The sequence below is a fragment of the Lacerta agilis genome, chromosome 1 (genome assembly GCF_009819535.1).
Source record: "Lacerta agilis isolate rLacAgi1 chromosome 1, rLacAgi1.pri, whole genome shotgun sequence".
Taxonomy (NCBI): Eukaryota; Metazoa; Chordata; class Lepidosauria; order Squamata; family Lacertidae; genus Lacerta; species Lacerta agilis.
The window spans coordinates 12,922,051-12,949,740 of NC_046312.1; the positions used below are offsets into that span (position 1 = coordinate 12,922,051).

Genomic DNA, 27,690 nt, shown 5'->3' on the forward strand with positions numbered 1-27,690 from the left:
TAAAAACCACTGCTCTGTTGTGTCCTTGCTCAACTAAACACCTGAAGATGTGACAGATGTGGAATACCTCCTAAAATATCTATAAATGGTCTCCCGAACCTGAGGCTTAGAGAGGCATGTTATTGTGAACTGTGCCACTGCAATTTGCAGGTTGTGTGTGTGTGTGTGTGTTGCTTTAAATAACACAAGGAAGTACAGCAGGGAAGTATTCATAAAGCAGAATTATCTCCACAGATATTGCTTCTTAATTTCACATCTGGGCTAAATTAAAACAGCGTGAGACCTTGCGAACTGACTATTAATTAGCATGCCTTCCCAGTAATTAAACCAACTAATTCAAAGGGGGGGGGGATTCATCCTAAAAGCTGCGAAGAATTCTCCTGCTGAAATTAAAATGCCATGGCAGCAACCCAAATTATTAGCATTATATCCTCAATTCTGGTACCTGGGAAGCATCCTGGGGGAATACAGCATCAAAGGCAAACATCTTTGGGACAGCTACTGCTCCTCTTCGGTGGCCAACATTGGAAAGGCTGCTTGTAGATGGGTCATAAAGTGTGATCTGCTTTTTCCGCGGGTCCACCTTCAAAAACGACATGGATTCCGATGTGTCATGTGTTCCTTGCGACGGGCAAATTCTCACCATCACTTTTACCTGTAAGTTGTCAAAAATGCATGGGTTTAACTCTTTTCACTCCAAACGAAAACTGAACTTAGACTGCTTCGTCTCTCAGTAATTTCACCACCCACAGAGGAAACTGTCTTATAGTGAAGTCAGAGTGTTGGTCAGCGTTCAAAATTCACTGGGTGCCAGACGCATTTTGCACCTGGCTATTGATCACCTGGGACCAAGTGAAGACGCTGGGGCACCAGAATGGTGCCTGACATCTCCACCATCCGGAGGTGCATGCCTGGCGATCCTTGGATCTGGACTGTTTTCACACACTAACAACACATCCAGTAGAATTCTAACTGTTGTATTTTATAGAATCATAGAGTTGGAAGAGACCACAAGGGCCATCCAGTCCAACCCCCTGCCAAGCAGGAAACACCATCAAAGCATTCCTGACAGATGGCTGTCAAGCCTCCGCTTAAAGACCTCCAAAGAAGGAGACTCCACCACACTCCTTGGTGGCAAATTCCACTGTCCAACAGCTCTTACTGTCAGGAAGTTCTTCCTAATGTTTAGGTGGAATCTTCTTTCTTGTAGTTTGAATCCACACAACCGGAATGAATTTCAGGAACCCAAAAGTTGTATTGAAAAATATGACTTTCAAGCCATCCGGCCCCAAAATGAGAACTAGTCATTCAGTTTTGGTGACTGTAACCCTGGTTTAAGGAGCCATTTAAGCTTATATATCTTAAGTTTCTAACGCTGCTTGGTCCACCCAGCATAGTGCTGTCTATGCCACTTGGAAGCGGCTTTTTGACAGGGTTCTTTTCCAGCACTGGCTAGAGATGCCGGAGATTGAACCTGGGACCTTCTGAATGCAAATCATGTGCTCTACCACAGAGCTATCTTCTGCTGTGGCCTGTGGACTAGCACAATAAACACTGTTCCGTTCTATTCATTGGGCTAAGGCCCTTATCCTAAGTAACAGAATGGAGGGAGGTTCGCGTATTTATCATCTGAAGACTGTCACAAGTGCTGGCTTGCAAGAATGAACGGGGCAATAGGGAAATAACCTTGTATGTAGAGCATTGACATCACTTCAAATGCCGTGCTTTTGCCATGGAGCCTTCACACACTCAACTGCCAATCATTTAAAAGCGCATGGTTGTCAAGCAGGGAGAAATTAAGTTGTGCAAATGCAAGTGTGAACTAGTCTACAGTCCTGGTAGTATCTGTGATAGCCATTACTCCTCCAACTCATCTCTAGGGCTGCGTGATATCAGGTTTTCAACATTGCGATATTATCACCAGCTAAACATTGCGACATACCGATAAATCACGATGTTTGAAAGAATAATGGAGCTATGCAGAGACATTGGCTGGCTTCATGGTTTTCCCCCACATTGTGATTTTTGCATCACGCACACATCATGATTCTTGATGTATTGCCAGGTCAAAAATTATGAAACTGATACCACAATATGGACTTCAAACCCGTTTTGGACAATAAATCGATATCGCCCAGCCCTACTCATCTCCTCTGCAGTTGCCCTGATCCAACTGCTTCTTTGGGTATGCAGGAACTCCAAAGCACCCACACATTCTAGCTGCCCCCTTCCCCTCTATTCTAAAAGGAGCACCAGTTCAGAGCGCTGTGCTGTGCCCAGATATAACTGCTTATTTTAGCCATCTCAAGAAACGTTCCTTGGCATGCAGCACTCTACATCTTTCTTCCAAATAACAAAGAGGTTAAATATCTACTGAGGCCTCCTTGGCTAGGGGGAAAAAATGTTGCTCTCAGGAACGCAGCATCACTCAAACACATTAGCTCTGCAAAGTGGTCCTCTTATTCTTCTGCTGTTTGGCTTTCTTTCCCTTCTCCGCCTCCCCCAGCACCTAGGCTGATATGAATATGAAAAGACAGACCTAGAAAATAAGCGAACCTTAAAATAAAAGAAGCAGTTGCTTCAAAGAGGGGGGGAGGTGTATTGTAGGTGACACATTCAAGGCTGCGTGAAGCTCCTAGCAGCACATGCATACTAGAGAGCTTCCTCCGACCTTGACATATCGCCAAAAGGGCGGGAAAACGCTCCTCTCTGTGCAAAAATATACAAAGAAGAAGACACCACTTCAAAAACACACCGAATTAGAAGGAAACTGCAAGCAACACGTCGAAGAAGAAGAGGAGGAGGAGGTGGTGGTGGTGGTGGAGGAGGAGGAGTTTGGATTTGATATCCCACTTTATCACTACCCGAAGGAGTCTCAAATCTCCTTTCCCTTCCTTCCCCACAACAAATACTCTGTGAGGTGAGTGGGGCTGAGAGACTTCAGAGAAGTGTGACCAGCCCAAGGTCACCCAGCAGCTGCATGTGGAGGAGCGAAGATGCGAACCCGGTTCCCCAGATTATGAGTCCACCGCTCTTAACCGCTACACCACACTGGCTCTCCAAATACATTGGTAAAGTGTGTTTATCTGCACTGAGTTTTGCAGTTAGTGTGGGATGGTGGCTAAGGTAATCACAGTTCCATCCTGACCTTAAGAAGAATGTTACCTTCAACAGCAGCAATTTGCTGTTGTGTCTTAAAAACAATTACCGGTACTTGGCTGTACAAAAGTATGTAAACCAAGGCTGACTCTTTTCACACCCAGAGCCTAAAATATGTCTTCCCATAACGGCTCATATACTACTCTTAACTGGTATCCAAGGCCCCACATTTTTTACACCCAACCAACGTGCTGATCAAATCCAAATTTCCACAACCTGGTGCCATCCAGAAGTTTGGAACCACAAACTACAAACATCAGCCCTAGCCAGTAAGGCCAATGATTCACCTTTTTTAAAGCGCTTTTGTACAGCCTGTGGGCTTAGGTAAGAATCTTTGGAAGCAGTTTAAAAAAAAAAACAACGGGCACATTTTAGCAGTCTTATGTTAGACCTGTAAACAGAAACAGAAATTATAATCATAATCTTAATCTTAATAAATTCCAGGCGAATAAGAGGAAGAAAAACAGGCCAACATATTCCTGAGGAGTTTGTTGTTGTTTAGTCATGTCCAACTCTTCGTGACCCCATGGACCAGAGCACACCAGGCACTCCTGTCTTCCACTGCCTCCCGCACTTTGTCATCCCCTTCTCCTTGTGCCCTCCATCTTTCCCAACATCAGGGTCTTTTCCAGGGAGTCTTATCTTCTCATGAGGTGGCCAAAGTATTGGAGCCTCAGCTTCAGGACCTGTCCTTCCAGTGAGCACTCAGGCCTGATTTCCTTCAGAATGGGTAGGTTTCATGTACTTGCAGTCCATGGGACTCTCAAGAGTCTCCTCCAGCACCATAATTCAAAAGCATCAATTCTTCGGCAACCAGCCTTCTTTATGGTCCAGTTCTCACTTCCATACATCACTACTGGGAAAACCATAGCTTTAACTATACAGACCTTTGTCCCGAGGAGTTATTTGAGCTAATACCTGCCAAAACCCAGCACTGGGAAGGTGTCTCCTATCTAGAATTAACGGTTGGCACTTGGAAGGTTTGTTTTACTTCCTAAGTATCCTTTTTAAATAAGTAAGCCAGCCCATAGTTCCCACTCAGCTGTCTTGTGTGTGAATGCAATAAGGAAATTAACTCTTCTTTCTGTAAGCTTTAAGGGGTGGACAAGAACGTACAACAAATAAAAACGAATCTGATTCCAACTTCTCTAGTCAAGTAATGTGTACAAAAATGCACATATTAGAGTGCATATATGTGCATAATTTTAGGGGAAATGACATACAAAAATATCTGCCACTGGGGGAAACGGCTTGTGTGCATATTTCTCAAAGCTGCACTTAATACTGAAACAAAAAACCTGTTTATTAGTTGTGTTGAAGAATTTTCATGAGGATTCTTTAAAAAGAAAAAAGAACCCTCAACAGATTGTTGCAGAATTGTGGAGAACTGAATTTTAGGAAAAACAAGAAACTGAGTGGACCAAAACCGACGAATTTGTCAAGCCCTAGCCCCAAGCAGCAAAATGTTTTGGCACCAGCCCCGATACCCCAGAGGTAATGAACTGTTGTTCTTCCCCCAATTCCTACCTGCTCTCTATTTTGTCAGACAAAGCAACATGGAAGAAGCCAGACAACTATAAAAGGCAGCAGAATCCATGGTTTTGTGGGTATAAGGCATTGTCTCTATTTTCCTGGGGTTGCCTCTGGCTCTCTGCAGGGAGATGTGAGGCCGTGAGAAGGGGTGGAGCAAAGCAGGTGAGGAGGAGATCAAAAGGACATCTCAAGGGGAAAACAGAGACTTACAGGCCCATAACCGTGGGGGTGATTAAAGTGTTTCAATCACAATTCATCGCCCTAGGGATAAAGGTGATTCCCCTAGAGGCCACAACCTGCCCAGTCAACAAGAACAAGAGGAAAAGCCCAGACTTGAACACCTGAGGACATCACCACCCGCATCCAGGGGAGCCGAGAAAAAGCTATACACTTGCAAAGTCAGCGGCAGAAAGCTAGCAATTTCGAGGAGTAAAAATAGGATGCGTCATCATCATCCTGACACCGAGCCCCTAATTTTCATAATTCATTGTGCCTTGCCCTTCCCCTCTCCTCTCACAAGTATGCAATCTCAGTTATGCACACTGATGACTGAACAAATTTAAGGGGATGAAAACACCTGCCATGTATTCAAATGCCTTTATTCCCTTAATTAAGCGTTTTTTAAAAAAACGTATTTTTTTTCTCCTGTGCAACAAGAACAAGTGACCTCATCTGAGAGCGAAAGAATTTAGGACTTTGCACAGAAACACTTAAAACGAGTTTGAATTGGCTTCTAGTGTACACATGTGCGAAGAACTCAAAACGTTCCCCAGAAGTTACTTTCCGAAATGATGAAACAAGAGGCAGTGATGGCCACCAACTTTGGAGGGTCTGAAAGAGTTTTCTTTCTCCTAGATGGGGCTACCTTCCCAGGTGGATGAGCCTCGTGTGAATAGCAAAAAATTCATAGAGGATAAGGCTACCTAGCCACACAATCTTTTTGAAGAGCTAGGGCAAGGGTAACCAATGTTATGACCTCCAGGAGATGTTTGACTACAACTCCCATCATCCCTGACCACAGGCCTTTCTGGCTGCGGCTGATGGGAACTGCAGTCCAACGACATCTGAAGAACACCATCTTGGAGACCACAGGGCAGGAGAACTGCAAAATGATTTCATTCGCACCATCGCGGTCACAGAAAGATATTGAAGATGTCTGCTGAAATTTGTTCAGAGCATGCATTTGTATACCATATATATCTGTATCTCCATCTGTGCATTTGACAAACATTAAAATCTGTAGAGAAACATATGGTGACCTTTTCCGTCACACTTAAATACTCCTTGGCTTTCGGTTCCCTTCTTTCTGCCTTTTTAAAAAAAGGACCTAAATCAGATGTGCCTTTTGGCTTAACCCATTAGTCCTCATCCCTAGCAAAAATGAAGTCTACATGACTGTACATAACTGCAGTTAAAGCTCTGTTGTACTGTTTGACAGGAGCTGAACGCAAGCTAGTGGAGAACCAGTTTAGTAGTTTTCTGTTTAGACTTCAATATAAAACTTTCAGGGCAATATACATAAAAACCAACTGAGCTAACTGGTGTTAGAAGCAGGTGAAGAAACTGGGAGAGCCTGTTTGCATGCTATTTATCGGTCCCTCGCCCTGCTAACTCAAGCCTGAGATACCATCTTTCCTGATACCAAATGTTTTGTAGGCGTTTAGGGCCGGTAAGCCAGAGATGGCACCTCTGTGTCACACAAAGTCGTAAGTCACCAAATGACTAAACTGAGGTGTCAGGGTAATCAGAAAGAAGGACTTCTAACACTGTATATTGTTGACACTATTCTGCTTGTGGGGGACCTCTGTTCCATGGGCCCATTTAGGCCTCCCAATTTGGCCCACCAGGCCACACCCACACCCACCTGACACTCACCTGACATGTAACATCAGGTGCAGGGCAGGTAAAGCTACAGCTGCACTCTGAAGCCTTAGAAGTGTGCTCCTGGTTGTTTTCAGCTTTGGCTGGCTGGCACACAGTGCTGTGTGTGGTGTAGTGGTTAAGAGTGGTAGATTCGTAATCTGGGGAACCGGGTTCGTGTCTCCACTCCTCCACATGCAGCTGCTGGGTGACCTTGGGCTAGTCACACTTCTTTGAAGTCTCTCAGCCCCACTCACCTCACAGAGTGTTTGTTGTGGGGGAGGAAGGGAAAGGAGAATGTTAGCCGCTTTGAGACTCCTTTGGGTAGTGAAAAGCGGGATATCAAATCCAAACTCCTCTTCTTCTTCTTCTGTTTCGATCTGCTGTCGAATGCAAAGCACACTGCTTTCGGCAGATATCGGGGCACCAAGTGGGAGTGATATCAGGCCAAAAGCAGCACCACTTGTATTCGGCACCAAATTGAAACAGCACCAAACACAAACCACCCTGCAAAGGAATAACTGGGAACACACTCTAAGCCACGTGCTTCCAAGTGCTCCTTTGCAGTGCAACCGGAGTTGGACCCATTCCTGCATTCAGGTGAAAAAAGGCTGCTCACCTATCAATGAGGCTCATGTGGGGATGGCCACTCTTGAATCAGGCCCCGTTTGCAAAAAGTGGTCCCCGCCCATTAACAGGACTACTTCCTTCTCTTTTGCTACAACAGGGCAAGGGGCAATATGGCAGACATGACTTTCAAATACCTAAATCCACATTGGCCGTGCAATTTCAAACTAGCCTGTTTCTTTGGAAGGCTTTCCGCTAAGAACCAAGTTGCAATTTCTGCAAATTACCCTAAAACAAACGCACGCAAGGCAGCACCACTAAGCATCCTCATAAGAGCGGATGCTTGTCTTTATTCATGAAGCCGTCTGTATTATGCAAATCACACAACTATCTTGCTAATTAACTGCCTCTGTAATTCATGTGGGTTTTGTACACTGTAGGTTAACATTAAACTGCTGAACTTCCCAGATTTATATATTTGAGCCAGAGTCCGGGGGGGGGGGGGGTGTCAGTAGAATTACTAAGGGAAATCCTATTAAATTCCAAGCCTGTTTGGAGAGAGAGAGAGAGAGAGAGAGAGAGAGAGAGAGAGAGAGAGAGAGAGAGAGAGATGATAATTGCATATGCTGAAAAGGCTTCAAGGGAAGGGAGTTTTCATGTGAGTAAATAATTTGGAAAGTTCCTGGAAATGGATGGGCAGGGGGGTCAGAGTGTATCTGGTAACTAACTGTTAACGATGGGTGTTCATTTAAATGTCCATGCAGTGGATGGAAGGAAGATATCCTGGGAATGTCCTTTGTTTCTCATTGATCTGGTTGTCAACATATAGCAGGAGTCAGGGAAAAAAGAAAGGTTACAAAAGGAAAACATACACATGCACTCACAAGTTGTAATCCTCCTGTTCCTGCCACTTTAAGGGCAAATTAGGTGGATATATGCTGAAGTGAGCAAAAAAGAAAGAGAGAACAAAGATTTCCCCCTCCTTTCAAACACTCATTTATGCGTACACAGCAAAACATTTAAAGAAGACTTGTAAACAGGACGAAAAAAGACAATTCTCTTTTAGCATTTTTTCTTTCTTTCTTTTTTTCCTAAGGGAATGGTCCAATATAGGCAGAAAACAAGCACGGGGTTGTTATCAATGAAGTCATGCTCAGAATAGACCTATTGAAATCAACGGGCCACTGGGCTGCTGAGATGGGGCTCATCCACCTGGGAAGGTAGCCCACCTAGGAGAAAGAAAACTCTCATGCAAAAAACCCCACGGCTTTCTGGATTATCTTTGGAAGAATCATAGAATCCTAGAGTTGGAAGAGACCACAAGGGCCATCCAGTCCAACCCCCTGCCAAGCAGGAAACACCATCAAAGCATTCCTGACAGATGGCTGTCAAGCCTCAGCTTAAAGACCTCCAAAGAAGGAGACTCCACCACACTCCTTGGCAGCAAATTCCACTGCCGAACAGCTCTCACTGTCAGGAAGTTCTTCCTAATGTTTAGGTGGAATCTTCTTTCTTGTATTTTGAATCCATTGCCCCGTGTCCGCTTCTCTGGAGCAGCAGAAAACAACCTTTCTCCCTCCTCTACATGACATCCTTTTATATATTTGAACATGGCTATCATGTCACCCCTTAACCTTCTCTTCTCCAGGCTAAACATACCCAGCTCCCTAAGCCAGTGTTTTTCAACCACTGTTCCGCGGCACACTAGTGTGCCACGAGATGTTGCCTGGTGTGCCGTGGGAAAAATTGAAAAATTCAAGAGAATTACTTTATATATAGTCAATATAGGCACAGAGTTAATTTTTTTAACATTTTCTAATGGTGGTGTGCCTCGTGATTTTTTTCATGAAACAAGTGTGCCTTTGCCCAAAAAAGGTTGAAAAACACTGCCCTAAGCCGTTCCTCATAAGGCATTGTTTCCAGGCCTTTGACCATTTTGGAAGAAGAAAAGGCTAAGGTGTAAACCCTACACAAATCTGGAGTGGACTCCCTAAGGCCTTGTACGCCTCCCTTCAGGCAACTCCTGCAGCCAAGCTGGTACCAAACATGTTGCTCTGCTTCCTTTGGACCCCATCAGCAGCCCAGGACTTCCATACACACTGCCCAGGCTTGTGCCCCGGAGGGGTCACTCTGGTGCTGCTAATGCAATGGTCTGACTTTAGTTCTGGAGGCGCACTCCACTGTCTCTCGAGACAAACGGATGACAACAATAACTGGGCTATTCATGTCCACTGAGTCTAACGGGTCTACGATGAGTATTACTTAGTTGGATTCAACCCAAGGGGCCTCCAACAACCACCCAGAAAGCAGCGGTGGATGGGGGGCAGCAGCAAAGAGGTCCAGGATTTAAGGCCCAGAAGGGGTGGAAGGGAGAGGGTGCTCTCAGCGCTTCCCTTGCCCACAATACTCCTGGGTTGTTTTGGAGAATGTCTGCAGAAAAGCGTCCGTAATTGCAATGGGTGGGGGAAGGGTTTAGCATTTCCCTTCCTGCCTGTTCTTTCTGTGTCCCCACTTGAAATTGCCCACGTTCTAACCAATGGGCCACGCCACCATAACATGTAGTTACAGCCTTAGTTCAGAGTTAAAGGTGTTTTGTGGATTTAATTGTAACTGACAGATATATAACCCTTGCAAAAATTGGTTTACTGTGTGCAGTTCTCAGACGCTCCTCCATGTACTGCTTCTGATAGCATATGGCAAATTTATATGCAAAAATGGCTACGCTAGGAGAGACGATCAAACCCTCATGGGAGAACGTCAAAGAAGCACTTTTATATTGTCGCCGTTAGAAAGTGGCCTCTATTAAGCAAAAATTGATTCCCTGCTTCCCCAAAGGTGTGCACAAAACCATTTTATTTTATTTTATTTTCAAAGCAGGCACAGAATAGAAGAAAATATGTATTTTCTATACAATTTTCCACCTTTGGTTTCATTCACTGAACATATTAGCTGGAGCGACTTCATCCTACTGTGTGCATTAATCATTCATATAGCTGCACAATGCACACAAACTGTCTGGGGGCTGTTTTTTAGGATTGTTTTCTCTTGTTCCACTTTTACAACAATCCTGCAAGGGAGATCACTATGAGTTTCATTTTCCAGAGAGGGCTATGGAGGGTCTTCAGCATTCAGAGGAGGAGAGGGAGAATGAGATGCCTTTGACCCAACCGTAGGCACGGACCGAAATTTTTTTTCCCAGGGAGCAAGATGATTTATATTGGAAGCTGCATTCCAGTCATTAGGAAACAAGCGGCAATAAAGATGACAAAATTAAGTAGCTATTTGTTATCCATCAAACAACTATCATAAGGAGAAGTGATTAGGGCATACAAGCAGCTTAGGAAAAAGCCTACAGGATCAGTAAATCATGTTAGTGGGACTTGGCTATGGCTTGGGGAAATGAATAAGAAAACAAAAAACACCAAATGTCATTTTAAGAAATGATAGAAGGCAAAACGCATGATTTTTCCAAGTACATTGTTGAACGATGCAAGTTCTCTCTCTCTCTCTCTCTCTCATGCAATCATGCACATGCGCATACATGCCCACCCTTCAATTGTCTGACATCAAAGGATTCTGTCATTCCAACAATTGTTGTTTTCTTTAATATAAAAAAAACTGACAGGAGCTTAGGAAAAAGACAGGCACTTACAGTTACTCTGGTAAGCGATGCTGTGCTACAAAGCATGTACAGAATAGAACCCCAGGAAAAACAACATTTTTTTTCACAGGGGAGAAGGGAAGTTCCTTACTAATCTACATAGGGGTTTTTTTTGGGGGGGGGAGGTCAAATTAGAATGCAATGCAGCAGCCGTTGCAAAAAGGATGTCTTTTTTTTTAATACCACAATCTGATAAATTATCTTAAGTAGCACATTAATGTCAGAAATTGAGCATAATCTAACTTCTTTTGGTAGCAGTATTAAATGGCTTTCAAACATCTTTCCTACTAGTCTGACATTAAATTTAATAGCACTCAAAGAGACATGGAAAAAAATGTTTCAGTTTTTCTTTTCTTTTTTAAAAAAGGGGGGAAAAACACCCCAAACTACAGCACTATCGGATCATTGCCTCTTAACCGAGATCCAGTTGAAATGATGTGAATTCTGAGGTTATTGGCACTTCTAGGGAACAAGATAAGCAATTTGCTGTGTAACATTAATCAACTTAAACAGGGCTATAAGCATTCTATGCTGTATGTGTGTGGCCTAGTGTAGAGATACATCTCTCAAGCATGGCTAAAAGACTTGGAACACAGGCTTATGCATTCTTTTCCTCTCCGATATTTCCAGTACAAATGCATCCCTCACCTGAGCACCATTATTTGTATTGGGACATAAATTTAGGAAAACATGAGCAACAATGGCATCACCTGCTGACTTTGCCTGTAGATTACATCACAGGTGCCCAAGCATGGTGTGACACACTCCTCTGAGTTTGGTGACTTTGGGTGTTTTGTACTAGCAATGAAGGCGTCCTCTGAATATTCCTACTATCGGCTTAATTATAGGTTCGGTGCAGATGCCAGTTTAACCATTATCTTTGCAACTACATGGTTAACCCTAACCAGGCAATGAAAGCCCACTTCTACTCTGGTTGCACAGAATGCCTGGTTTGGTGCAAATGTTACAATAAACTATGGTTGAAGTCAAGAGGGTAATGGCAGCAGAATTTATGCCAGAGAAGAGGAAGAGGAGAGAGGAGCATTTGTCTGGAAACCTTGGGGCAGGGAACATTTTTTAGATGGGAGAGACTTCAGGGAAGATTGGGGAATCAGCAACTGGGGGTCTTTGGTGCCAAACACAGCCCCTTTAAGAGGATTATGGGGTCCCAAAATAACCAACCTAGAAGGTGTGGCATGACTGACAGTGGTGGCTATGGGACTTACTAGCATGTCACCTAAAAGGTTGGTGTGGACTGAGAACTTGGACCTCTCAAAGTGGTCTTCCAGCAAATGTAGTTGCTGATGACGACACTAAATTAGCTCTTTCCAGCTCCATGATTCCATGAATTAATTCTGTCATAACTGTGCTTAAAACGTTAACACAAGTCTATGCTCCTTTTTCAGCTCTCCAGAAACTAGCAGAGTTCTGAAGTCTAAAGCGGTAACCTTTTCTCTAGCTCAATCATAGAGCCAGCTTTCATCTGACAAGGTAATTTAGAGATATATACACTGGGGGAAAATTCTTGCAAGTTGTAATATGTTTCTTTAGTTCTTGCGCTCCTTTATTAGGTTTTTTTTAAAAAGGCACTATTTCACAAGAGGAGGGAAATGCAATGAATGACAGTAATCGAATCAATGGGGGCTTAATTTGCTAAAGAACAACACATGTTTAGAGTCTACACTCTTAACAAAAGAATCCCTCAAGATTGGCTTTTCTGCATGTATGTTTATGTAGTCAAAAATAATCTGTCTGCAAAATCTCTAGCAAGGAACTGAATCTGTAGTGGTAGCCAACAAGCTGTGCAATGCTATTCCTGATTTATGCCCTCTGGGCACGGATAGGATTGTTCCCAATGCCACGTCTGTCGGTGAAACCTGAAGTTGCCAGTGTAGGAAATCTACCTGGCTGTTAACAACACTGGTGAAACTCTTACACTAATGGAAAACTGCTGGCATGAAGGAAATTCTGGATATACCAAGGTTGGCCTCAACCAAGGACGTATGTCCAGGGGGCACAAAAATCATGCTTCTCCACTCTGGCTCAAAATGGCTAGGAGACAACCTGTCCATCCACACACTCCCCAGGCAGCTGCTACACTGCTCTGGGTGGCCAATATCTCCTTGCCAAGGGCACAAGGGATGGTGGGGCGCAGATACATCTTCTTGCCCAGAAGGGAACGAGGAATGCCGATATGTCTCCTTGCCAAGGGAGCCTAGTGATGACTCTAGATATGGGAAGAGCAGAATCTAAGTGCAGGTCCTGTGTCTGTGCAGGAGTCAGTCCTACTGTTGATGATGCCATAACATTTTGTTGTTGTTTAGCTGTTTAGTCGTGTCCGACTATTCGTGACCCCACGGACCAGAGCACGCCAGGCACCCCTGTATTCCACTGCCTCCCAAAGTTTGGTCAGACTCATGTTGGTAGCTTCAAGAACACTGTCCAACCATCTCGTCCTCTGTCGTCCCCTTCTCCTTGTGCCCTCCATCTTTCCTAACATCAGGGTCTTTTCCAGGGAGTCTTCTCTTCTCACGAGGTGGCCAAAGTATTGGAGCCTCAGCTTCAGGATCTGTCCTTCCAGTGAGCACTCAGGGATGATTTCCTTCAGAATGGGTAGGTTTGATCTTCTTGCAGTCCATGGGACTCACAAGAGTCTCTTCCAGCACCATAATTCAAAGGCATAAATTCTTTAGCTATAACTATACTGACCTTAGTCGGCAAGGTGATGTCTCTGCTTTTTAAGATGCTGTCTAGGTTTGTCATTGCTTTTCTCCCAAGAAGCAGGCGTCTTTTAATTTCGTGACTGCTGTCACCATCTGCAGTGATCATGGAGCCCAAGAAAGTAAAATCTCTCACTGCCTCCATTTCTTCCCCTTCTATTTGCCAGGAGGTGATGGGACCAGTGGCCATAACATTACGTGTACAAAATAAGTGGTGCAAGTGGAAAGAAAGCAGAGAGCCCAAGATTACTGTCTCCCCCTCAAACCCGTAGACAAAGCGGAGGATAGGATTGTAACTAGCTTACTGCAGCGCAGCCCCAGAAATGTGAAAGATCCACGTGCAGGATGGGATCACACCATCTAGGAGCAAAGAAATAGGAGCTTGCTGGTGGGGTGCTTAACTTACAGGGGGGTTTACTTTGCATAGACAACAAAGACTCATGAGACAGGAGAACCAAAAATATATAAAGGGAAAATGAATAGCACTTGAGATCTCAGCCTTGCCTCGATACTTTAGATATCAGCATGAACCAACTCCTCTTCTTCAAATGAAGCTGCAAGGCCAAGGCACTCTAACTAAGCAAAGGATAGAGGATCATCAGGGAGAGGGAGCCCATCCCTCAAAGCATGATTCCCAAACACCCTTCATTTCTTCCCTATAAATGCTCCAAGGAAGGAGAGGGATGTGTAGATCTACTCACAAACACCTGTGGCCACAGAAATGTGTCCTACCACCTCCTCACTGCAGTTAAGACAAAAAATAAAATTCTAAATACGTTTCAAGTATAGGGAAATAAGCAAATGGTAATTTTCTCTGCTGTTCTCCAGAACCCTAAAGAGCCATCTCAGCAATCCACATTTTGCACCATTAGTTTGGCCCTGGCCATATTATCTTTCTCTTTCACTGGGAATGACTTTATCATATACAGTGTGATGCAGAATATCAAAGGAATTGAAGCTTCTTGACCTCAGTTCCAATTTGTATGATCACTCAGTGGGGATTTCCTTGAAGCTCTACTTGGTACTTTAGTACCTCCCTGAAATGGAAATCGGCAGTAACCTGTATAATTATGCATTCCAAAGCTACTTCGTGTTCTTTCTAAACCTTGGGAGAGTGAATTAAACACTCCAAGATTTCAGCTGCAAAAACACGGCACTCGTTAAGAAACTTCATATTGCGATTCCAATCCTGGGCCCGACCGAATTCCGTGTTGCATTTAGGGGACCTAAGAGCGCTCCTGCAAGTCTCTTCTGTATCAAAAACACAAAGCAAGGGACCATAGTATCACAGAGCTGGGATAAATCCAGTGGATCACCTGATCTAATCCCCACACCTATGGGCCTCAGATGTGGTGTGGCTAGCAAACTCTTCACTCCTGAGCACCACTTTGAAGGTAGTTTATTGTATTATTATTATTATTATTATTATTATTATTATTATTATGCAACAGTGTATCAAATTTATGAAATAAGTAAATAATAAATGTTGCTGCCATAAGAGCAGCTAAACATCTCTGGGAACCTTGCCATACCTGGTATTAGTCACCCCTGTTAGATAAATTTCCACGGAAATGTTTCTTCCTTCCTTAAATTAAGATTGTGCAGGGTTCCCTTATTGACACAGTCCAGTGATCCATTTAACCTGCCATTTTGCCCCTCGCAGTAGACAAACCAAAATGCTTCAATGAACATTTAGTAAGGCGTCATTTTTCTTCTACCCAAAATGGCAGGGTGTCCGTCTGTTGGGCAGAAGGAGCCAATGGGCTGCTGGAGGAGCTTCCAGTACCACTTTCAAAGCAGCAGCTGTAGTTGTTGTTCAAACTTTAGGAAACCCACTGGTACAGGCTCCTTAAAAAGCCAGGCTTCAGGTACACTGTTTGCTGCCTCCTTCCCCCCCCCCCCCCAGATCGTTGAAAGGAGCTGGACCTAAAGCTTTGGATCAGTTCCAGTATCCTACAGTAGCATAAAGGGCACTTCCAGAAAACCTCTTAATTATTGAGCATCCATTCTGATTTGTTCGTAGGGACGTTAGATGATGTTGCGCCATAGTAAATGCTCTCTATCACTTTCCAGTGTATTTTCTTCTCATTTTCCTTACTGAAAGAAGCCTGTTGCAGCTTTCTTGTGAAAGACCTTCCAATCAACTGCAATAGCACAAACTGAATTAGTCAGCGTATGGACTGAAGTCACTGTATATGATTTGAAGCTGTCTATATGTCTAAACCACTGAGCCTCTTGGGCTTGCCGATCAGAAGGTCGACGGTTCGAATCCCCACAACGGGGTGAGCTCCCGTTGCTCAGTCCCAGCTCCTGCCAACCTAGCAGTTCAAAAGCACACCAAAAAAAAAGTGCAAGTAGATAAATAGGTACCGCTCCGGCGGGAAGGTAAACGCTGCTCTGGTTTCGGTGTTCCGTTGAGCCAGAAGCGGCTTAGTCGTGCTGGCCACATGACCCAGAAAAACTGTCTACGGACAAACGCCGGCTCCCTCAGCCAGTAAAGCGAGTTGAGCGCCGCAACCCCAGAGTCGTCTATGACTGGACTTAACTGTGGTCCTTTACCTTTACCTTTTATACATTTAAAGCACATTTAAAGCACATGAACACCCCCCACCAACACCCCCCAAGAATCCTGGGAATTACAGTTTCTCTCAAGCAGGGTTAAAATTCCCAGCACCCTTAATAAACTACAGTTCCCAAGATTTTTTGGGCGACTGACCTCTGAAGCAGTCTGTTCCACTGCTGGACACTCATACCAGAAAAGCTATCTGAAAATCCTGCCCACCCACCAAAAAAGGAGAAAATCTCTGCAGCATACAGTTTAGTTTGGTACGGTCGTACCTTGGAAGTCGAACGCCTTGCGTCTCAAACGTTTTGGCTCCCGAATGCTGCAAACTCAGAAGTGAGTGTTCCGGTTTGTGAACCTTCTTTGGAACCTGAACGTCCTCCATGGGTTCCGATCGGCTGCAGGAGCTTCCTGCAGCCGATCGGAACCTGCGCCTTGGTTTCCAAACGTTTTGGAAGTGGAATGGACTTCCGGAACAGATTCCATTTGACTTCCGAAGTATGACTGTATAAAGATGCCAACTCCAAATCGAAACCTATCCACTGTAATCTGAATCTAAACAACCCACAGCTTGTTCATCCTTGTCCAATGGTTGCAAAGACTTGATGTATCAGATCAGCCTCCTAGGGGACAGAAACATCATTGCTATCCAGTCTTGATTCCAGATACATTTGAATTTTTACGTTTCCTGTTGGGTTTCAAATGCTAATGAAGGAGTGACAAAGCGATGGAGAGATTCAAATACCTTCCCAATCCCCGGGTTTTCTTTGACTTTCGACACAGCTCTTAAAAGGCATGGCGGTGCAGGAGGAGGACACATCTGCAGGATGCCACTAAAATTAGTGGCGTAGATGGAGAATTCATGGGAGTGCAGCAATGGGGCATGATGCTTCTTTCTCTTCGAGGACAGGTTAAGTTTCTGGGCGGCTCTGAACAAAGTAATATTGAAGAAAGAAAGAAAGAAAAAAGGACAGTGTTATTATCTAGGAGGAGCAATTTAGGCCAGCAAACCAGATGTTCAGTGCCATCACTGCCTGTTGAACAAATCAAGCCATTTCTTTTTGCAATCAGATTTCATGAGAACCTTTTCACCAGGAGATTAATAGAAGGAAACAGGGGCCAAAATATGGCTGGCATGACATTTGTGCAATTTTTCTCTCCAGTAGAGTTTCAATTATATCCTTTTTTTAAAAAAAAAGACTTTTGGCAAGTGCTAAGAAGAAGAATCAAAGGTTGCCAAAGCCTCACGTCATTAAATGCTGAAATCATCCCCTTGTCACTTGCAGGCCCAGATGGACTTTGCCGCTGCTATATTCACTAAGAAGTTATATTTTGCACCTAACAATTTAAGAGGCAAAAGGGAAATGACTTCTGGCTATGGTTTACACAGGAGTTATATTTTGTACTTAACAAAGTAAGAGACAAAGTGGCTTCTGGCTATAGCATAAGCCAGGTGGGTTGTGAGCCCCACTGGGGTGGGTGGGGGGGTGGGGGGTGGGGGGGAGACAGTTGCATATTCAAGCACACAAAAAATGAGAGCCCATGGCAGAATTCAGTTTGGTTCTTTGAGAAAAGAAAATGGATCAAAGTCCCTATTTTTTCATTTGCAGGTAACATCTCTGCACGGAGGAGCGTTTGGTCATGAGAGTTCCAACCTGTAGTCTGATCTGGTTGAGCCCAGACTACAGCTTTACATCCGCATTGAGAACTTGGCCTACAATGTGCAGAATGCATATTATACTTGGATGGAGCAGAACATGATCTCCAGATACAGAACCGCAAGAAGTTCAGCTGGGACCAATTGTCATGTGATTCCTCCCTTCCTAGAACTGGCTCCCAATACCAGCAATTATGAGGGAGACAATACAACAAGATCAACTCCATTAGATTTGGCTGAGGGAAGCTGATATTCGGCTCCTCCCCTCTCAGACTTGTTTCCCTCAGCGGCCATTTCACCTACCGGTAATCCCAACAATAATCATGAAAGGATCTGTATTTGTATTTGCTTGCTTTCCTGCTCCCTTTTATATTGTATCTAAGGTATACAAATACAGTGGTACCTCTGGTTACGTACATAATTCGTTCCGGAGGTCCGTTCTTAACCTGAAACTGTTCTTAACCTGAAGCACCACTTTAGCTAATGGGACCTCCTGCTGCCGCTGCGCCACCAGAGCACAATTTCTGTTCTTATCCTGAAGCAAAGTTCTTAACTTGAAGCGTTATTTCTGGGTTAGCGGAGTATGTAACCTGAAGCGTGTGTAACCCGAGGGACCACAGTACTTGGGAAGAAATGTCTTGGAAGAAAGGTATTGTGTAACTGGATTAAGCAAGTAATCCTACACATGCCTATTCAGAAAAGAACAATGGACTTAAAAGAAAGTGTGTACAGAGCTGTATAAGTAAGGAAGAAATGCATGAACATCACCAAGGTTCACTCCCATTCATCCAAAATTAAGAGAAACATTTGCCCACTAGAAAAATGGCAGAATCTGAAGCGACGTCTTTAGCCTGCGGGTTGAGCTAGTAACAAAAGTAAGGCTGAAAGGCAGCGTGAACCAAGGGGCCACAGAAAACAGCTCCATCTTAAAAGCACAATTTAATTTACATAATGTTTACATAAATGTGATTGACAACTGGCATGAGGATGTCTTGCAATTCAGGGACATTACTGCTGCATTTCTGGTCCTCATACTTAAGTTTATTCTCTACGGCCAAACATCCACGTCTCAAAATGTTCCCGGGTTTATAAATGACACTTCCCATATTTTTGATTAATAGGGAATATTATGCATATTCTAGCTTCCATTATGTGCTGTAACATGGAAATAACAAACTGGGGGAAATAGCTCTGGTGAATACTTTCAAAGCTCTATGAAGGGATGTACACGGAATCCTGATAGATTAATGATTGCTTCAATACAGTCTGCAAATGGAGTCCCCTTGGGAGAAATATATAAAAGAGGATGCCAAGATTGAATTTACACATCCAATGTTTATTCAGACACCCAGGCTGAGTGTTAATAGCCAGATACGTTTAGCATACACAAGGGGATCGGCGAATGAAAAATGTAGGTCAAGTATGCTGTAAAGGTGTAAGTTGTGCCATAAAAGTCAAGGCCACAAACCAAGTTAGCCGTGCTCAGATACGCTGAAATCAACGGACTTAAGCACATCTGACTGTGTTGGGTTATGGCATAACTTATTAAAATAAAAAGGAACTGATAGGGTAAAAGTCAAGAATTCTAGCCAACGACAGTCAATGCCCAATAATTCTAGGTATTCCTCCATCCTCCTCTCTGCCAAGTCCTGCAGGGACAAAACGGGGGCTGAGGAGGAGGAAACTGACAGCCAGGTCTGCCTCCTGTACTGGCTGCATAAGAAGGGAGGATGTTTATGGTTAAACCATGTCTAGGATGTCTAGGGAAGGGTGTCAGTTTCAGCAACTACATGTAGGTAGCCGTGTTGGTCTGCCATAGTCAAAACAAAATAAAAAAATTAATAAAAACCTTCCAGTAGCACCTGAGAGACCAACTAAGTTTGTTATTGGTCTGAGCTTTCGTGTGCATGCACACTTCTTCAGATACACTGAAACAGAAGTCACCAGACCCTTATATATAGTGAGAGGGTTGGGTGGGATATTACTCAGAAGGGAATGGGTGATTGGCTGATAGTGTATCTGAAGAAGTGTGCATGCACACGAAAGCTCATACCAAGAACAAACTTACTTGGTCTCTAAGGTGCTACTGGAAGGAATTTTTATATTTTTTATTTTGTTTCAAGTCTGTGGAGATTGTGTTTTTGCTAATAAAGAGTTAACTCCGTCTTTGAACTGTGCGATTACTGATCGGCATACTCCTGCGACACGCTGGCATTTTGAGAGGAGGGGGGAACTTCTTACTATCCGCTTTCCCTGCATCGTGCATAATTTTATGTGCCCCTTATCCTATAGCCCATTCCAGCTCGCCTCTTCCTGAACTAAAAAGCCTCAAACGGTTTTAGGGAAAAGCCGAAGCAGCTGCTAGAGTGGGTCATTAACAATAAGAAAGGCCAAATGCAATGCTAATTTTACTTCACGTGGATCTTTAAAATATATACCAGACATCACAGTGCCCTCAGAACACCCATTTGTACATGAAAGCATTTGGAAGAGCATCATCTGCCTTCTTAGTCACTTCTGAAGAGTATTAGCAGCATTGCTGGCACCGACAATTTCCAGCAGCGGATTCAGTGCAAGAAAAGAAAGGGAACCCCGGCTGAAAACAAGATGGAGGACTTAGATGCATGGAATGCAATGATCAAAAAGACAAGGATTACCCAGTTACCCATCAGATCTTGGAACGACCACAAGAGAGCCTAGACTATTTATACATTAAATGCAAGACAGCTGCTCCCCCAGCATCTTTTTGAGATTCTGAGCCACTGGGCCAATGTCAAGGGGCAGAGCCGCAGTTTGTACCACACATGATGCCTCTTGCAGCAAAAAAATAAAAATGAGCAGCTGCTACCTTGGTGGCCTTCCTTGGAGGAATTAATAAAGCTACGCTGTAACCAAAACTGGCATGGCACCGCGCCTGAAACAGCAACCGAGAGAGCAAGCAATTTTAATTCCCAGAGTGCTCACCGATTCCAGAACATGCTTAGCAGTTCGCCCGTATGGCGGAAGGAGGGTAGCGCTCAGCCCCATGACAAAAGTAAGTGAAATCTGTTTTGTTTTCCCTTCAAATGCCTCGGATGTCGACAGAGGTGGGTCATACCAACTTGCGGCAGAATTGCACTTTGGGTGAAACCCAATGGCAATTCTAGGAGAAAACGAGAAGATGTTCGGAAAGCTTCTTCCAAATCATTGTTCTGTTTAGGCGCCGGACTTTTCTGTGACTGCAGCCAGCTGTGCCACGCCAAATATCTGCCACAAAAAGAACGTTGCTTTGTCCAGGTGCGGCAATTTGTGCGTATGGTGGACATGGAGATCTGACAAGGAAAGACTGCACTGGAAACTTTCAATGAATGCCACTTATGTAGTAAGAGGAAGGCCATAGTTCAGTGGTAAAGCACGTGTTTTCCATGTAAAAGTTCCCAGTACAATCATTGCCAACTCCAGTTAAGCTGTGGAAACCCTGAAGATCTATCTGCCACTCAGTATAAGACAAGGCTGAGCTATATGGACTAATGGTCTGATTTCAAATAAGGCGGCTTTCACCTTTCCCCCTCCTCCCCAAAAAAGGAATCCTGGGAAATGTAGTTTGTTAACAGCAACTCTCTTGGGGTAAACTACAGCTCCCAGGAGTCTTTGCAGTATGTGTGCTTTGAATATATGATGTGTACACAGCCTAAAATCTAACACAATTACAAAGGCAAATAGGCGACAGCATGGTTTCCATTTACCTTCCTCAAGCTTATCATTGACATATTTCAAAAGAAAGAGCTTGTGGTTGATTTCTAGCTCATGCACGTGACATAAATTAGTTCTCTCCTTCTGTTCAATCCCTAGCATAATTCCCAGACACAATCCGCAAGGCTGAGAAATGAAGGGATGCAGAAGTCGAGGAGGACAACGATGTGATGGAAGGACCACATGTTTGATTCCCGGCGAGGAAGCTCCTCAAATTCTGACTAAGGTTAAGACGCACTCGCTATTCCTTTCCTTGTGCTCATCTAGTCTTCTAAAAGGACTCCAGAAAAAGAAGCCAAGGCATAGACTTTCAACAGCTTTCCCAATTAAGGCTTCTGAAATGCCGCTGTATATTATTTTCCCCTCCGACTGTGAGATCTACTGTCTGCATTTTGCTTAACTTTTCATCTTTAATAGAAGTTGTCTTTTAAGATGCTCCAGAGAGTTCTTTGCTCATAGCTAGGTGTCACAGCAGAAAATAAAAAATGAATATATGGCACAAGAAGGAGCACTCAAATATCAAGTGACAAGGGACAGGCCTCTAACCCGCTCTTCCCTCTGCACAATTTACAGATTGCTCAGTTGGCTGCTGCACATGGAAGGCGAGGCAAAGCACACAGGGAGGCGGAGAAGACCAATTAACTAATGGCCTGCATCTGGAGAACAAAATGAAAGAGGAGGTGACAAACCCAGATACAGAAAGAAGTTCACACCGGCCTTGTTTTGCATGTAACACAAAACCATGGTCTGCTGGTGCATGCTGCTCACTTACTCCTTCCTCCTTCTTCCACGCAGTATAAGAAACAAACTAGAGTACAGTATGGGCTTAGCCGAAGGGTCCCCAAACTAAGGTCCGCGGGGCAGACACGACCCGCAAGAGCCAATAATCCGGCCCCCGCCGCCCGCTCTTACTGGCACAGTGTGGCGTGGCTGCCCATCTGCGGGGCAGCACGGCACCAGAAATAGCTTGTGCGCATGCGTCATTTCCAGCACACTTCTGGCGCGGTACCGGAAATAGCTTGAGCGCATGTGCAAGTGTCATTTCCGGCGCACTTCTGGGTCTGTGGAGGCCCGTGCGCACGCGCACAAGCTATTTCTGGTGCCACACTGCGCCAGAAATGACGCTTGCGCATACGCACATGCTATTTCCGGTGCCGTGCTGCGCCAAAAGTGCGCCGGGGAAAGCGAGTGCGCGCGCATATGGGCACACGTTCCCCCGCCCTCCGTGTGATCAGCACCAGAGGAACCGGCCCGAGGCCGGGTACGTTTACCAACCCCTGGTTTAGCCCATACATTTGGGTTTGCTTCCTCTCTCATCCAGCACACGGAGAGGGCACTGGAATGAATGGGCAATGGGCAACAGCATGTTGCTCAATCATGATGAACCATGCTTTGTTTTAGACAATGGCTTTGTGCTGTCATGGGCCGGGAATCAACTTCACCTGCTGAACAGCAGCCTGAAGAGGGAGAAGGCGGAGTGACTCCACCTGCAGCTGGAAAAGACATACACCAGATGAACAAGGAGCAGAGTTCAATTCCTGGTATCGCCTCTTTAAAGGATATGACAGCAGATGACAGAAAATAACTTTCCCAGTCTCAGACCCTGGAGAGCTGAGGCCTTTCAAGCTAGAGAAGAAAAAAATCTCACCTGATATAAGGCAGCTTCCTATGAATAGTGCACATTTAAGGACGTAGCCTAGGAATTTGTTTACAGTACCTGGACTGAGATCACAGTCATCTCTCACTACTGGTTTTCCTCTAAGCTCTCTTTATTTCACCAGCTTAATCTAGGCATGGGTGTGGAACAATTTTGCGGTTGCAATTGTTGAAGGATTAGGCGTCGATAACCCTTGCTGGTCTTCTGCACATCACCTTCTGTCCACCCCACCCCAAATAAAGGCACAGATGCCATCATTGTGGCAACTGAGGAATAGACTAAAAGAATGGCAGCCACCAAGGGTTCTTTGAAATCTGCCTGCAGATAAGACACATACAACCTTTATAGAGCAGCGGGGAAAGTCGAGAAGAATCCTAGGTTCATTGAATACAGGTAGCGTTTTTTCCTCCAGTGTCGGGGTTTGGGTGCTGGAGCTCCTCGTGCACGGCCTTGGACTGGTTATGCACGAGGTACCAGTTGCGGGGAAAGTGGCCAGCGTTCCACGTGCTTTTGAGCACGGTCGCCGGCCCAGCCTCACAGTCTGAAGGATAATGAGTAAGCCAATTGAAGACTCTGATGGTGTGTGAGTTTCTAGTTGCCTTCTTTAAAGAAAAGTTGCCTCGTGAAATAAAATATATACCCTGACTCTGAATAGACGGACCAGTTTAAAGAAATAAAATTTTTTACTTTACTCCCCCCTTTAACCCCAAAGGAAGACAGACACCGGTTGTATCTTTAGTGGCTTCGGCAGAACCCGCGTAGGCTCGTCCCCTAAGCTAAGTTCTCCTAAGCTTAAAGACCCTGCGCGCCCAATCTTCCGCGAGGCTAACTAAATAAACTAAAACCGAAATATCTTCCGCAATTCTAGCCCTAGGCTAAACCTAAAGAAAACCTAACTAAGGCTAAACCGAATGATCTTCCGCGATCTAACTCTAACTAAAAGAAAAACCCATCCAACCCGTCCAGCCCGCTCCTAGTCCCTTAAACTAAACTTGACTTCAACTAAAACCCAACTAAAAGAACATAAACGAACTTCTTCTAAAGAACGTGCGGTCTCCTGCCTAAGCGGGGTGCCTCTGCCTTTTATTAGGGAACAAACGTGACATCATCATTAGTACTTTAACCAATAAAATCACTGTTGCTGCCCTCCAAAAGGGCGGGAAGCAAGTTTAACGCTCATTAACAACTTTGAACATGACCGGATCTACAAAATAAAGGCGGATTAATCTTGTAAGTGAATCACACTATTCATTCATGCTTTCACTTTCACTTTTACGCGCAATTATACCAAAAGTAGACCTCGAAAAACTTATAAAATAACCAAATAAATATGAATCCATGGCGGATCCGTGAAACGTATTCCGACATATCATCTTTCTTTTTTTGTTTTAAATTAAATTATTTTTGATTTAGTTATATAAAAAGGAAGGTTAGAAATATCATAAGCATTTATCTGACACAAACATTACCATTTGTTTAGATATAGAACTCGACATGAAAGGGCAGAGCATCAACAGTGCCAACAGTGTCCACATCAAAACTGTGATATAAACACCAGCAACACTATTAACATCCACCCCCCTCATAAGAGGAAATACTTGTACAATAATGTAGCAATAAAGTCATGAAAATAACAAACCACTAGCCGAACATAAAAAATGATCGATCCGATACACTGTAAACCTTTAAGGCATATATAAATACTTCAATATGTAGTGTAACACAACAAATTACCTTATAAGCATGTATACTTTCGCGTGCAGCGTAAAACAACAAATTACTCCCCAAACACAAGAGAGGACCTGATACAGGTCCAAAATTAAAAATAACGGATAACGACTGCCCAAACGTAAGAGAGGTCCCGATCCGGGACCCAAAATTAAAGTATAACTAGAGCTGGGGCTACATGGCCTACCCAGACCCCTCCCCCATTTTTTTTTTATTTTTTTTTGTAAAACCAAGGAAAATGGATAAGGAAACATAAAAGGTGTGTGGCTCTGAGGCTACAGAATCGAGGGAACTTTAGATTCTGGACTTACCACAGCGACCACAGGTAACGGGGAACTAGGGTCCGATTCCAGAGAGGGGATTTAAGCCACCTATGTACAAGTGGTTTTTCGCCACAAGAGGGGATTTAAGCTACCTACATAAAGGTGTCCCAGCCAGGATGAGGATTTAAACCATCTACGCAAGGGTTTCCAGCGAAACGAGATGGGATTTAAACCAGCTACATAAGGGTCTCCCATCAACAGCAGGAAACAGAGTGAAGGGAAAAGCTGGGAACCTGGTTTACTGCCAAAAGGTAGCATATAGAGGGGTATTCTTCAAAGAAAATAGGGGTACCAAAAGGGTAGGACGCCACCAGACTTGACATATATATCTTGAACAAATCCGAGAATGACCAATTCTTTGACCAAAGGAAATATCTCAAATAAGGCATATAAGAGTTACCACATTTTGAACTACAACTTTTGCAAGCACAACGTGGAGATTTAGGATTATCAAACATATATGCATGAATATGTCTATGACTAGAACTGCACAAAGGCGATGCTTTGACCTTACATAAACATTTCCATATCATCAAAATTGTGACGCTCTAAATGGAAACCATTTCAGAAAAGCTTTGCATATATAAACATCCATATCATTAATTACCAAGCTATATGGAAATCACATGTAATATGCGAGGCGGATATTTCAAGAAGCATACAAAGGTAAATATGCAATTTTTACAAGTACAATATAAAGTACAAGACAGGTTTAGAACTGCAAAATGGTGTTGGAGAGGAGGATGAAGACGATGAATGAGTTGCCGGTCGTCTTCTTCTCCGATTACACACGACCATGTAGAAGAAATAGTCCTGGAACTCAGGAAAAGTTCATGGAGCTCAGGAAAGTACTGAAACATCGAGTTCTGAAGAAACAACGATACCTGTAGAAGAAAGGAGGTTAAGCAAGCAAATCAAGGTGATCTGCTAGTGAATGCAGGTATGAGAGTAACTGGAACAAATCTAGGCAGCCAGGAACCAAGGGGCTGCCCAGAGGCAAACAAAAGGCATAGGTTGAGGATAGTTGAAGAGTTGCTGCATTTGACACTGGAAACTAGTGCAGTCAAACAACGAGGTGGATATTCTCAACTTGGTTCCTTAGCTCTCCAAGGGCGCACACACCTGGCAGGCACCCAAACAGCCTTTTCTTCAAGGGCAACGGCAGCATACCCACGACCCCAAGTGATGAGTGGAACTGGTCCTCGCCATTCAATGTCAGGCAAGAGGCGATAAGAGACCAAAGGTCGAGGAAGCTGTTCTTCTTTCTTGAAGTGGAGATCCACTGGGGAATGAGGCTTGTTATGTGGAAAGAGAAGAAAATTTAAGGTGAACAGCACCTTTGCAACTGCCAAAGGGATCTCCGAGGCTGGAAGGTGACGTCCTGCGGTCTGTTTGTGGAGCAGAGTTTTGAAAGTGAGGTGTGTCCTTTCAATGAGAGCTTGGCCTGTCGAATTAAACGGAATCCCGTGGGATAGGGAAATATTCCATTGCACACAAAAGTCATTAAAGGCCTGAGAAGCATAGGCCGGGCCATTATCTGTTTTAATGGCTTGAGGTTTTCCCATAACTGAAAAGGTTCTCATGCAGTGCTGTATGACGTGCCTCGTAGTTTCTCCCTTCAGTGCTGTAGCCCAAATGAAACCTGAAAAGGTGTCCACTGTGACATGCAACTTAGACATTGGAGCAAGGGCTGGGACATGTGTCACATCCATCTGCCACAGCTGATTCGCCTCCGTGCCTCGAGGATTTACAGCGTCAAATGGCAAGCAGATAGGAGACTTGGAGCACGAAGGGCAGCATGAAATAATGTCCCTTGCTTGTGACATTGGAATGTTGAAGGTCTTGTGTAGAACCTTTGCTGATTGGTGGAAAGTTTCATGGCTTGTCACAGGATTGTCGAACAAGGAGAAAGCTAGAGTCCTGAGGGCAGCGTCTGCTACTGCATTTCCTTCCACCAGGAATCCTGGAAGGTTAGAATGAGAGCGCAAATGTGCAGCAAAAAAGGGAAATGAACGTCTCTGTAATAGTTCTTGAAGCTGCGCGAACAAATTAAAAAGATTTTCGTCCATGGACGGAGACAGATAAGCAACTGGAAGCGATGATAACAGTCTATATACATACTGAGAATCTACAACGAGGTTGAATGCTTCTGTAGTGAAAGTTTGAAAAGCGAGAATCACTGCTGCCAGTTCCGATCTTTGTGCTGAAAGTTGTTTCTCTGTAAACACAGTTTTCCATTGTCCATCCTCCCGCCAAGCAAGGACACCATAGGAAGAGGAGCCATCTGTGAACAGAGTTTTTGCAGTGGGAATGGGTTGAAGCACCAACATAGATGAAAGGTGATAGTTTATTTGTTGCAACAAAGTGAATCTTTTGTCCTTAGGAGGATTATACAAGAATGAACCGACAAAATCTGCAATAGCAATTTGGAAACTATCTGAAAACTGAATCAAAATTAGTACTTGTTCTTGAGAGAAAGGAAGGTAGATGGAAAGCAGATCATTTCCACTCAGGCGAATTGCACGGCCTC

At 44.1% G+C, this 27,690-nt stretch overlaps 1 protein-coding gene across 2 annotated transcripts in view; it reads right to left on the reverse strand.

The window, feature by feature from the left end:
- Positions 1–27,690, reverse strand: part of KIF26A (kinesin family member 26A) — a 154,875-nt gene that overhangs the window by 20,207 nt on the left and 106,978 nt on the right. For both annotated transcript variants that reach the window (XM_033138687.1, XM_033138678.1), the window contains exons 5-6: positions 16,809–16,992; positions 446–655 (exon numbers count right to left, since the gene is read on the reverse strand). In XM_033138687.1, the coding sequence (XP_032994578.1) occupies positions 446–655; positions 16,809–16,992 (394 nt within the window). The remainder of the gene's footprint in view (positions 1–445; positions 656–16,808; positions 16,993–27,690) is intronic.